General features: G+C 37.8%; 5 protein-coding genes across 5 annotated transcripts in view; 2 read left to right on the forward strand and 3 right to left on the reverse strand.

Moving 5' to 3' along the window:
- C922_00138 (hypothetical protein) overlaps positions 1–3102 on the reverse strand; it is a gene marked incomplete at both ends in the record, with an annotated part of 3998 nt that extends 896 nt beyond the window's left edge. The window contains one exon of the mRNA XM_008815755.1: positions 25–3102. Coding sequence (XP_008813977.1) covers positions 25–3102 — 3078 coding nt within the window. The remainder of the gene's footprint in view (positions 1–24) is intronic.
- A 1699-nt stretch (positions 3103–4801) lies between these two features.
- Positions 4802–5698, forward strand: C922_00139 (hypothetical protein; the record flags this gene model as incomplete). The annotated part of the gene is made up of 4 exons (XM_008815756.1): positions 4802–5015; positions 5217–5276; positions 5384–5523; positions 5663–5698. The coding sequence occupies 4 exons, from the start codon at positions 4802–4804 to the stop codon at positions 5696–5698; spliced, it is 450 nt and encodes a 149-aa protein (XP_008813978.1).
- A 265-nt stretch (positions 5699–5963) lies between these two features.
- Positions 5964–8907, reverse strand: C922_00140 (hypothetical protein; the record flags this gene model as incomplete). Its single annotated transcript, XM_008815757.1, has 3 exons — positions 5964–6378; positions 6784–8786; positions 8851–8907. The coding sequence occupies 3 exons, from the start codon at positions 8905–8907 to the stop codon at positions 5964–5966; spliced, it is 2475 nt and encodes an 824-aa protein (XP_008813979.1).
- Positions 8908–10256: 1349 nt separating this feature from the next.
- C922_00141 (hypothetical protein) lies at positions 10257–11652 on the forward strand (the record flags this gene model as incomplete). Its single annotated transcript, XM_008815758.1, has 2 exons — positions 10257–10308; positions 10655–11652. 2 exons carry the CDS (start codon positions 10257–10259, stop codon positions 11650–11652), a joined length of 1050 nt encoding a protein of 349 aa, XP_008813980.1.
- A 263-nt stretch (positions 11653–11915) lies between these two features.
- The window catches only part of C922_00142 (hypothetical protein), a gene marked incomplete at both ends in the record, with an annotated part of 2615 nt that continues 923 nt past the window's right edge, over positions 11916–13607 (reverse strand). The window contains one exon of the mRNA XM_008815759.1: positions 11916–13544. Coding sequence (XP_008813981.1) covers positions 11916–13544 — 1629 coding nt within the window. The remainder of the gene's footprint in view (positions 13545–13607) is intronic.

A 13607-nucleotide genomic window follows, 5' to 3' on the forward strand; every position in this document is an offset into this window, starting at 1 on the left:
GCCCTGTTGGTGGGAGTCGTGCACCTCGCCGACTTCGTCGTGTTCCCCCTCCTTTCTATTTCTCGCCGCTTCCCCTGGAAAGAGTACATTCCCCTTGCGGTGAATATTCTGACCTTGACCGTTTCTGCCATCCATAATACTGGCTTCAAAATTGAAGTTGATTTTTTCTTCGCAATTGGAACCTCCTCTCTCGCGAAAGATGTCACTGCTTGATTTGGGAACATCTCCTCGCTCCTCGTTCCCAGAAATAGCACTGTTACCCACAGTGGCACGAACTACGACGGCATTGTTGCCCTCCTGGCAGATTACCATTTTCCCATCCCCTGCGTTGTTGCCATAGGTTGGGCTCAGAAGTGAATCTTCCTTCGCTTGTCTCTCCTTGCCCCGAACACCTCTCCTCGTAGAGCCTCTATCGTGCCCATCTTCGAGGCTCTTCCTCCTACTCGCTTTCACCTTGGAGAACCTACCCAAGGAGAGTTTACTTCTGTTGTGCTCAGTACTCCTTTTGTCTAAGAATTGATCATTGCAGTACTTCCCTAGGTAAGCAGGGGTGTAGGCAAAGAAGTACAAGCACTTGGATTTGTAATGTTTATACAAGTATTGAAAGAAGGAGGGAAATCTGTGCAGAATGAAAATGTGCAGAAACGTGTGTAGGTGGTACAGATTGGACTTCTTCGATATTTTACACAAAATTTTATGGGGAAAAAAGAGGTACAGAATTGGAAAATCGTACAAGATGTTTTTGCAAAAATCGTAATTCTTCTCGTTATTTATGTATATCAGAAATGCCACGGTTAGAAGGAGCACAATATGTATGTAGTTCTTAAAGTAGGAACAGAAAAAAAGGTAAAGAATTGAAATGATCGAAATGATGAAGCTTCTAAATTCGAATATGCCGTTCACTTTATCGAAGATATAGTTGAATCTGTTTTTTATCTGCATTGTGCGTTTGATATTATTTAGAAATATATTAACCAACTGGTAATTATTGTTAACGTTGTTATATGTCATGGAGAGATTCTCATCATTGCAAAGCACATTGGTGGTGTTTTGAGACGGTAGCAAGTACTCAAATCGGTTTTTACTTTTATATATAAATATATGGACATACAAGTTATCATCATTCGAGTCGGATTCATATCTGATATTTTTTTGTGTATTTTTTTTTTGGTCATTATGTAATTTTCTCACAAAAAAGTAATTCTTATCGAAGAAAATATTTTTCTGGTTAAGGAGAGAAAGCCCATTTGACACCTGGTCATTCGTTTGATTGGAAAAAGAGCTGAATAATTTTTCCGTCCTGTTAGACGACGTGGAGCTATACATTGACGTGTTTCTGTATTTGGTATTTTTCGTTAAAAAGAAATCGGTCTGGATTTGTAAACTACTCAGTTCCGCCTTTTTGTATAAATCAAAATCAATGTGCTTCTCAATTTCATAATTGTGTAGAGTAAAATGTCCTAGATACAAATCCAAGTCTGTGTAAAAGTAGAATATTACTTTATTCTGCCTATCCGTGAAAAGCGGTATGAACATGTCCCTATTGTACTCATACTTGTAGTGGTACAAAAAATTATCCACGTCAATTATGGCATATATGTAATTATACTTAATTTGTTCTAAGTTCCTAATTTTTAAAATATTTACATATATGTAATTATAAGCACTGGCATGAATCGACTTGTAGAATTTCTTCAGCACGTTGAAATATTTGGGGGAAGAATAATATAACTCGTAATTCTTTAAAAAGACATTTTTGGTGTACTTGAAGAAGAGTATTTTCATGTACTTTTTTATGGAACCATAGATAGAAATCATTTTCATTAAATTTATCAACTCGATAATAACATTCACATTGTGGTTAGCCAAACGAATCTGCTCATTGTTGAAGTGGTATCCATCATTTGATATTTTGTAATTATTTTTCTTCTTTTTTTTTTTTTTTTTTAAAGAAAAAAAATTACTATTATCTGAGGTGGAAGAGCCATCCGTTTTGCTCAATCGTTTCGCATACACACTAAATTTGTAAATGTTGTTCGAACTTTTGTATATATGTCCATATCTAGAATGAGATATATCATACACATCTCGGTGCATAACCGTGTAGATGTTACTAATATTTTGTTTAAATTTATTTATAATTAAAAAATGCTTCTTTAAAACTAGGATTTTTTTTCTATAAATATGTGTGGCATTTGTTTTCTTGTACATGTAACATGAAATGGTGTAATCACATTTGTTTATCAGCGTGTTGAAGTAGATGTTGTACAGATTTTCTTTCTCGCCATTTTGCCCTTTATTATGGCCGCCTCTATTTTGGCCTTCATTTTCGCCTTCTTTTTTGCCTTCATTTTGGTCTTCATTTTGGTCCTCATTTTGGTCCTCATTTTGGTCTTGATTTTTTTCTTTCTTCATTTGGTCTGTCTGTTTTATGGAACGCCCCTTTGTTGGGTCACCATTGAGTGGTTCTTGCGACGAATCAAGCATGATGTGCTTATATTTCTTTCTCAACTGGGCTAGTTTGTCCTCATTTTCTTTATCATACGGGTCTGTATGATGATTCTTGACGTTACGATAGGTGGAACGCTCCTCCCGGTGCTCGTCCCTCCCTGGGTGTTTCTCACCTGCCATCCTTTCATTGACATTTGGGTCTCTCACCCTTCTTGTCTTTTTTTCATCATTTTTACCTCCATATTTGTGATTCTTCTTTATGCGAGAAATTTTATTAATAAGACTCACGTTGGAGTCTTTCAGCTTGTCCTTTTCCTCGAAGTTACTATTAAACTTACTCAAGTAGAAGTCGTACAAATTGTTGTTATACTTATGGTTGTTAATTTCTTTGTACAGATAAAATTCCGTCAAGTCGTCATTAGATTTGCATGCACTGTCCTCATAGTTGGATGAGAGGTCGTCATAGATGTTATCATACGTGTTACTTAAAATGTTGGAATTACTATCTGTGTGTTTTTTATCCTCCGAATCGTTGCAATGCATAATCCTTTTTACACTCTCGTTTTTGTGGTTATTATTCAGGTGTATCCTTCTGTTTAATTCTTTCCCCTCAGTGGATACTCTACTTCTTTTGCTTTTCTTAATTTCCATTTTGTACACTTCAAGGGGATGTTACTTTTGGGTTTTTCTTCCTTTCGACTTTGTTACCGTTTTGGAGTTGGTCCTGTCTTTGTTGAATTCGCGCATGAGAAATCAACGTGGGAGAAAAAAACAAAAAAAAAGAGAGACTAAGTATCACACAGAGATTACTACCCTCCATACTAATGCATGTTCCTATTGTTGGTTTATAGGCTTTCATGTTGCACGGAGGGGGTGTTCTCTCATGGGGAAGAAAACTGCAACTCGCATTTCCATTCCTTCACACCAAGCAAATCAGCAGGGCGACTGACGCGAGCGCGTGACAATTCGCATTTACCAAAAAAAGGGGGGAAAAATGAATTGCGAAATGGTTTTCTGCAAACCAACTGCGATGGCAGCAGCATGCGCAGAAAGGAATGAATATTATGCCTACGGATTTATGTAAGCATATGAGTACGCCATGCATACGTAGCCCCCCACCCCCCGTATTTATGCAAATCAAACATTTATACGTACTTGGACCTGTGGATGTACGTCCCCATTCCTGCATCTTACACTATGCATTTTTACATCACAGAGAATACAAAAAAAAAAAAAAGGAAAAAAAAAAATTTTTAAGTAGAGAAAATTAAGCACAGAATGTCATAAAATGTTGAAAACATTCGGCATAGTTTACCGCATGGCGCGTTATCAACATGCGAATAGGTAACTTTAATTTTTATATCTACTGTTTTAAAAGTTCCATTTTTGTGTCTACGCAAAGGAGGACTAGGAAAAAATGGGAAAAAATAGGAAAAATCATCCTTCAGGTGTCAACCAAGAAAGGCGTAAAAAAACGGTTGAACTAATTTATCTTATCACTTTACGGTTTTGCCGTTTTTCTGTTTTATTACTTTCGCGTTGCGGTGTAAAGGTCGCCGAAATATTTCCGAAGGTAAAAATTTTCATTTTTCATACCGGTAAAAAAACGAATGCGCTGAATTGAGAAAACTGCGCAACACAAGAATATGCATTTGCAAGTGAGGTGGGGAAAAAAGGAACGTTGAGAAAAGCGTTATATCAACCAAAACCAAAGCAGACCCGTGCCAATTTGTAAATTAAATGTTCATCCATATGGTAGAAAAAAAAAATATAAATAGAACGTGAAGGTGAAGGCCACTATCTCGTGGTTAGGTCAGCTTGTTCAAGTATAAACAAAATTAATACATTTTTTTATGCTGCCCGTCCTTACCAAAGATAATATAATCGAACCAGATGAAGAAACGTACATCATACTAGTCGCAAGAGTGAAAAGAAGTGAGAAGATTAATTCGGTTTCCCATCATTCTTAAGTCCGAAAATTTGCCCAAGCCAACATTTCAAATGAAGCCCCTTTTTTTGCAAAAAAAAAAAAAAAGTGTGATTCGATTTACTCCCATTTTTCGGGCAATCAAATCAACTTTATTGAGAAGAAACAAATTGTAGAAAACTAAGCGCATACCAATTGGCGAACCTGGTGTACCCCTGCTGTCTTCGCATTTTTACAACCGCCTATGCATCCACAGAATCTGCCACACTTTTGAACTTATCCTATATTACATTTCTAACTTTGCCAACATATGTTTAATTGGAATAACGAGAAAAAGACGCATAATAGCAAATAAAAAAAAAGTGAGAATTAAGCATATCTGAAGAAAAAGGGAAACCTTTTTTACATACATACTTGCTCCACATGTATGTGCATAGTGATGTTGAATTAGCGTACTTAGACAGTTGCTTTAATGCAATTGCAAATTTTTCTTTTTTTTTGCCTTTTTCAGTGGCCCTGTCGACGAGAAAAAAAAAACACCCCCGCAATACGATAAAAAGTAAAATTCTGAAGACCAGGAAAAGGAAAAGAGATTATGATGAAGGTATAGCAAAAGACAACGGCCTTCATGTTAACAGTTGCGTTTCGCCAAGAGTGGCCATATAAAAATGACTGTTCGCAGAGATCAACGTGATGTGCTTGATGTGCACGACTTACGCGCTTCCTTATACACATGATTATATATACCATATCGGCATAAACGCACACTTATTGATGACCCCCCCATCCCCCCGCACAAATGCTTTTTATGATGAATTTCATTTCACGTTCCCTGCAGTATATAAGGATTATCTCAACCAACCGGACCTTCCGTACGATGAAGACAAAAAGGGAGGAGGTAATGAAATGAAAGAAGGAAGGGCAATTCCCAAATTATTTTTATTTTATTTTTTCCCAATTTCTATAACATTAAAATGACTCAAAACTGTTGACAACATTTTTTAGGACAACATAAGTGCTATGCTTGCGACATTTATTTTATAAATGACGACGCCAAGAAACAACACGAAAAAACGAAGAAACACAAGAGGAGAGTGAAAATTCTTAACAAAGAGACGCCCTACACTTATGTAAAGCTCGTCAAAGTGCACATATTCATGAGACATTTATATATGCATCATACATATGGTGTGCGTACTTGGGGAAATAAATTATAGTCGTCCTTCACACGTTTGGTAAAATACGTTGTAACGGCCGCATTTTTCTACAACCCTTTCCCTGCAGAAGGATGCCCTGAAGGCTGCCGAGATTTCCCTGTAACGGATTCCCCCACATATGGGAACGTGCGCAATATAGGCATGCGCAATATAGGCATGCGCAATATAGGCATGCGCAATATAGGCATGCGCAACATAGGCATGCGCAACATAGGCATGCGCAACATAGGCATGCGCAATATAGGCATGCGCAATATAGGCATGCGCAATATAGGCATGCGCAATATAGGCATGCGCAATATGGGCATGCGCAACATAGACATGTGCAATATATTCATGTGCGAGGCCCCCTTTTTCTGCACGCTTCGTCAGACGCCCGTAAATGATACAGCCCGGGTGAGCTTCAAAAAGAGCTGCAAATTATGCACCGTTGGGCTCAATTCAAACAAGGTGCTGTAATCATTTGTAGCTAACGTTTCGGCATCGTCCATTTGTAAGGAGTTTTTTTTTAAGTTATCCCCATCATTTATTACCACTTCATTCATTTTTTCAATGCTGTTACGTGAAAAAATGTTGGTTAAAAAATTTTGGAAATTCACTACATCATTTTTTTCATCGTCATCATTCTCCTGTTTGGTCGTATCACTCAACTTTGTCTTTTCCTTCTTATTATTTAAATTGATAAATTCGCACAGTTCGAATAGGCAGTACAGGATGGATTTATGTTTCGTCAAAATTTTGATGAATTTTTGTTCGCTTTCTTCCATTTCGATTTTGGCAATTCTGAGAGAGAGAAACCAAAGAAGCGAAAAAAAAAAATATAAAGATGAACAAATTAGTAATGGGCATGATGAATAAGAGATATATCACAAGGCGCGCTGAGGCAGAGCCTTGGGGGTGAGGGAGAACCAAGCGGAATGAATTAACTGCGCTTTGATGGAGGCTAAATTTTGACATGGCATGGCACCATTTATGAGCGTTTAATGTGGCGAGTTTTACCGCGTTATCGTTTTACAACGTCGTTGTTTTACTGTGTCGTTGTTTTACGGCGTTATCGTTTTACAGCGTCTTTGTTTTACAAAATTGTCGTTTTACAGTGCTATCATTTTACTACGTATGGCGGATCCTCTTTTTTCAGCCCAGAATGGCCATCGTTTCTCTCTACCCCCGAAGGGTACTTGTACCTACCTGCAACAATTTTCCTCATATTCCACATGTAGCGAATCGGCCAGTGGCCCCTTCACCTTCTGTTTGTCTCCCCTCACATGAACCATGATCTTCGACTTTGTCGCGTTGGCCAGGTTGACTTCCACGGAATGAAAGGCCATAAATCGAAAACACAACAAAATATCGTTTATTAAAAGTTCCTCCGTTTGGTCCTCCGGCAGATGATACCTCTCCTCTTCAAGCATCTTCCCTAATTCGACATTTGTAACTAAGAGGTTAATTCCCTTTTTTTTCATTAAAAATAACAAGGTGTATACATCTATGGTGCAGTTGTATAGGTCCTTGAGCACGTCTATTCCGTTGTCTTGTAATTCCATGCCATAGTCATCAATGTGGAAAATAAAGCTCTTACCATTTCGGCTCCTTAGCATTGCAACTACTTTATTTTCACAATATTTAATTTCCCACTGGAGATATGGGAAATTAGTTATGCTATTGAGATTGATATAATAATTGCTGATTCGGTTGCTATAAATTCTTACGTATGTTTTATCATTTAGTGCAAATTTCTCACTCTGTACTTTAACAACATTTATTTCATCATATGGCTTTTTTTTTGAGGATTCGTGCAAGGTATTTTCTTTTTTCCCCGTACTCATATCGCAGGTCTTAACATGTTCCTCATTTTGAACACTTATGCGAATGTTTCTTTTGGCCGATGTTACCTCTCCGTTTTTATTTTTCTCTTCGCACGACTTTGGGGGAGCATCTTTTGGGGAGAGATTCTCCTTATTGTGCATATGTTGGGAACCCAAATTGTCAATGGTTGGCTCCTCCGTCGCGTTTTGCCTTTTTTCCACTTCTGCCCCCTTTCCGTTTGGCATTTCATCATGCGCCCCATGAAGGTGTGGTCCTTCCCCCATTTGATGCAAATCATCAACAGGGAAAAAATTTGTACAGTTCACCTTTTTATTAGTGTCGATGTAGAATATTTCCAACTCCCCATCAGTGTAAATATCACTGGGAAGTTCAATTTCGTATATATATGAAAATGCATTTTGGTGTTCATCCAGGGGAAAGGAATTTGCTATATCGGAAAGGGCAACATAGGGAAATGAGTTGCTACGATCGTCACAGCAATGGTTCGGGGAAGAATCCAGTCTGCCACTTCCTGACGATCGAGACAGACACGGATTGGATAAAATGTGAATTTTAAATAAATCGAGAAAAATAAAATCATCCATATATTCGTACGACTTGGCTTTTATTACCAAAGTGAGGAAATATCGCTTGTCTATATGATTAGAAGAAATTATGCTCATCGTCATGTTGGAAAACTCTATTTTGTTTTCATTTATTATTCCATTTATTATCTTCGTTTCAGAAAAGAAAAAGGCATTTTTCCTATTTCCATTTTCTTCCCTATTTAGCAAAATAAATTTGTTCAGTATGATCTTATTTGTATGCTTGGTGTATTTTTCAAAGAGGTATGTTTTTAACTTGAATAAAATTTTAAAATTCTCAGCGCAATACTGCCGGACATTTGGACTTACCAAAAAATAGTCGGTTAGCAAGATGAAAAAAAATAAATAAGTCGACCACATCATTTCACAACAGTTCTCAAAATGATGTAACGCATGTTCTTTGAAAAATTCTTTCAAAAAACGGAAAATTGTATTCAAGCATTTGTTATTCATCACGTTGTAAAAGTACATGCAGCTGCTCTCATAATACATGTTTGTTCTTTTGTGTGACAATGATTTATCCTTTGTGGACAAGGGAAAAAACACCCCATATATACACTGGTGTATATTCATATCAATATAAAAGAAGGGTGTTTTTTTATCTGCGTCATAGTATTTGTTTAACAAATTGTGGACCATTTCTTCCTTTTCTTGCTCGATGTAGGAGAAAATTTTACGAACCAACTTATCATCACTTTCGTTATAGGTGTTTATCTTTATGTTGTCTACCAATTCCTTCTTTTCAGTTATTTCGACTTTATCTTCATTTTCAATTTTATCCTTTGGTAATTTTTTTTTTTTTTTTTTTTTTCATCTTTTCATTTTCGCTAGCTGCGTTTTTCACATTACTCTTTTCCTTCCCCACAATGGGCTTCTTAAAACTATCGTTTTTATTTTTCATTTTGGGGGGCCCTACTATAAATAACCCTCTCTCTCTTCACTGCACTCTGGACTATAACGTTTGAGAGGAAAAGATGGTCAAGAAGTTACTAATATTTCGACTATCGTTTCCCTTTTTCTTTTTTTTTACAATTTTGAGGAAAAAGGTGATAAATCGATTAAAAAAAATCCTTAGTGGATTGTGTAATATCATTGCGTGACGCAGACGGGGCTGACTGAAATGAGGGGTGAAACATTCTCCTTTTAGTTCCGTACGCCCCAATAGTTTCCCATGAGCCTTCATTCGGCTGCAATTTTGCTATTTTTTACATGTTGATTTGTCTTATGTGCTCACAGGGGTGTGATGCGGTGAAACGGTGAATTGATCAGGTGATGATGCGGAGATGCGGTAACGCGATGAAACGCCAAGGAGTCAACTTTTCAACGGGTCCCTTCTTATCCCACAGCAGCCCGCTCAACGCGGGGCACTCAAAATGAGACATGCCATCTTTTAAAAATAGATTTTGCGAATCGTTTAGCAGTAGCCCACACGACTCTTGCGCGCGCGAAAAAAATAGCATTATGATGTTAAGTTCCATCCTCAATTTTGTACAAATACATTATCCCAAAAATGAACTAAAAGGAAGATACATTTGGAAGTTTTTACTTTCTCTTTGTGCCGTGCTATGCAAGGACCCTTTGACTGATTAATTTCACGTGGAGAATTGGAAATTGGAGTGCACGAAAATTTCCATTACATTTCTGCGAAAACGCAAGTTAATTTCCTGATGTGAGTGCGGCGAAACAATTTCAGTGGTGTATTCCCAACGTGGTAACATCAAAGTGTATTGCCAATTTTTGTTTCTTTTTGCCTCCTCCCGGGAGAAGTTCATCAGCGCAGTGATTACAGCAATTGCGGTGATTGCGACCGTTGCGTGGCTACATCATTGAAAGGAATACCAAAAAATGAAGCAACATGGCGATTAGCCGAAGTTGCATGACAAATTTATTTTGCCTGCTTCAAATGGTTTGCCAACGAGGCAGCTAGCGCAGTTTTCGAGTTGCCACTTAGATTTCCCCGGAAAAAGGGGCACGCATGCGCATATCGGAAAAGGCAGGGAGCAAAATGGCGATTTTTTCCCAAATTAAAAAAAAAAATAGTAACAAGTTAAAAAAATAGATAGCAATTTTTCCCTGTTTCCTTATGCTCCGGAGAATGACAAACGGTTTATAGCCGCTGGAATAATTAAATGCAAAGTACTTTTTTCAAAACAGAATTACATACATCATAAAGAGAAAAATTAAACCCATGATTTGCGACGAATACAAAAATACCATCCTTTGCAGAAAAAGAACAAAAGATACGTAAAAATGGAAAGAATAGAGGACCAAGCTGTTTTGGAAAAAATAGCCAACATAACAGGTAATCTGGCTTTACAAGATGCAACATCTTGCCATGTCGCCAATGCGTTAGTATACTGTTACGTAGAGAGGGTTCTACGCAACACATATATTCTTCGTACTTATGTCCGTTTCTTTTGCCCGCATACGTATGAGCGCTGAGACGACAGTGTATATTTCCTACCATGAGGGGAAATATGACCGTTCGATCGGGCCGCTGAGGTGAATGACGCCTAAAACGATAATGACATGTTGCTATTCTGCAATTTGGGCGGTAGGAGGTTTATATTACATTACCCCCTCCCCCCCGTTTGTGCTACCCTTTCCCTTGTTGACCTCTGACCCTTTTTTTTGTTTGTTTCCCCCAGGAGAGGTAATCAAAAATGCGTCCTCTGTGAAGAAGGATAAAAAGAGGAAAAAGAAAAAGAGAAAAAGCGCGCCAACGCAAGAGAAGAAGCAAAAGAGCGGAGCGAATAACAAAAAGGCAAAACAAATAGCAAACCTGTCTGATGGTTATAAAATTCAGCAGAAGAGAGAAATATGTAAATTTTTTTTTCGGAAGGGAAAATGCATCCACAATGAAAATTGTAACTACTCACATGACGTCACACCGATATATAAAATTTCAAAGCTGTGCAAATTTTTAGTGAAAGGAACATGTGAAAAAGAAAATTGTATTTTCTCCCATGATTATAAACTCTTCTTCTGTCGCAATAATGTCATTTACAATTCGTGTTACAACCCACAGTGCAAATTCAAGCATATCAAAATTCACAGCTCAATTAATAACACCGATCAGTACAACATAGAGGTGGATAACATCTTAAGCAAAGATGACAAAATCAGGTTTCTGTATAATAATAAAAATTATTTAATGGAGCTCTTAATTCATAAGTACCATAAATTTGATAACGTCGAACAGCAAAATATAGACGATTTGACCAAAAAGGAAACATATCCCTGGTTCATCAATGGCATTATTGATCTGATTAAATTAGATTATAAATTCAGTAAGGCAGACGGCTTTTTAAAATTATTGGATCAGTATAAAGATAGGATTCTGAATGCGAAAGGTTCAGTACCAAGCAGTAGTGAAAATACGCAGCACCAGGACAATAAAGGTCTTCGCGGAGACTCCTCGATTAGTGCTGATTATACAGAAATGGCAGGAGAGTATGTAGACGGTGGCAATGCAGATGGGGAAAAGGGTACACACTTGGACAGTAACAACCACTCCAGGACGAACGATAACAACGTCGACGGTAACTGTGGTGAGGAAAATTTCAGTGACTATAAATTTTACTCCAGCGACGAGGAAGAGGATTACACCAAGTACCTAAATAAATACTTCGAAATAGAAGGTTAGCCCACGGGACGATTGCATCACTTTTACTTTTTTTCGCGCTCCTTCTTTACCCACCTACGGGGGAAGTAGTTTGCACAACGGATAAAAATGTATATATATATATTTTTTTTTTTTTTTTTCAAGTTAACTGTTTGTCATTACGAACATGGGCGTTTTGTATGTTCATTTCGAATGCGCCTTCATGTGCTCATAGGTATGCGTGCATATGTATGTACATATATGTAACATAAACGGGCGAGGAGAAAAAACAGCCCTGCCATTCATTAGATAAACTTTTTTTTTGTTTGTGTATAATTGTTTAAGAGTCTGTTCCCCTCAATTAAATTATTATACGTTAGTAATGTAAAAACTAACTTATGAAAATTAATTTTGTTCAAATTCATGTTAATGAATGAAAACACAAAATAATCGTCCAACTGGTCGACGTGCAGCTTGCCGTACGTCCTCTTCAGTATACTTTTTAGAAACGCCAGGTCAGATTTGTTTTGTATGCCAATTATTTGCAGCCTCAGTAATTTTTTGTAAATGCTGAGAATGGCGTGCTCGCCTGTGGGGGCGCACGTGCGGTGGGTAACATTACTGCTTCGGTCTCTCTGGTCGTTCCGACCACCTCCACCGCTTCCTCCCCTTACATCGCTACCGTCGGTGCCCTCCCCCTTAAACGTTTTCAGCTCGTACAGAAGGGCCGACAAGAGCGCTGTGTAAACTCCCTCATCGGTTAATAAAGCACTGCGCTTGGCACTGCCGTCTTTCCCTGTGGTGAACGTCACTTTCTCTGCGCCAGCAACCGAACTGCAGTTGCGATGCTCAATCAGCAGCAGTGTATTCATCAGCTTTATCACATTTTTCCCCCTACACATCGTAAAGGATAAGAAATCAAAGCTCTTTATTTTTACATACAGAAAATCAAACACTAATGATTCGTAATTCAAGATGGTGTAGCTCTTTAAAATATTTATCGTAGTTATGCAAGAGAACCCGTGAAACTTTTCCTTTACAATTTCGCTGAACAGTGCGAACAAATTTTTTTCTCTAAACCTATGTTTTGAAAATGTGTAAATAATATTCTCCAAATGGGATGGAGTGACGTTATATATATTTAAGTAACGTCTTGTGCCGGCCTTTGCATACGTGCTATTCAACAGAATGTCTCTTTTTATTTTTTTTAAGAGAAGCGTATTTTCCTCCCTTAAACAATAGTTACTGCATGAGCTTAAAATGTACGCTATGTTTTTGTTTGAAATATTTTTCATCTTATGAATCCGTTTGTACATTTCCGTGTAGAATGACAGCACTTCCTTATCATCCCATTCGCTATCGAACATGCTGGAGCAGTGAATAAATAATCTGACCACCCCATCATCATGTAGGTGTTTTATTAAATTTTTTAATAAATGGACAAACGCCTTAGCAAACGTCAAGTATTCGAAGCTTCTATGGTTATTCAACTCGGCATGCACTGGTTCGTCACTGAGGAAATTAAACTTGTTTGTCGCTATTATCTCACCGTGCGGAGCATTTACGCCCACATGGGAATAATTGGAGGGAGCAATGCTCGATGTGGGAAAATTGCGCAGGTCTTCATTTATTAAGTGTGGGGAGGAGTCCACATTTTCTTCCCCCTCTGGATATGCTGATCCTGCTGATCCTTTATTGATAGGCCAATTCTTGTGAAAAAAAAAACTTTCTGCATCGTCTACACTCGTTATTTCCTCTAATTTGTCGCCAAATATATTTAAGCTCTTCACGAAGCTGATATCATTTTGGGCATCGAATTTTTCTTTATCAGTATCCTCATCATAGTTGCCGGTCATATATTCGTAGAACAATTTATGATGGTCTACATTTGGAAAAGCATTCGGCTCCCCCTCTTTGCGAATCTTCCCTTTTCCCTTCTCAAGGGGGAATACCAAAATGTGTTCCAAACGGGAAGTAGTTCCCCTTTTTAAAGTCTT

This window comes from Plasmodium inui (assembly GCF_000524495.1).
Source record: "Plasmodium inui San Antonio 1 unplaced genomic scaffold supercont1.1, whole genome shotgun sequence".
Lineage (NCBI taxonomy): Eukaryota > Apicomplexa > Aconoidasida > Haemosporida > Plasmodiidae > Plasmodium > Plasmodium inui.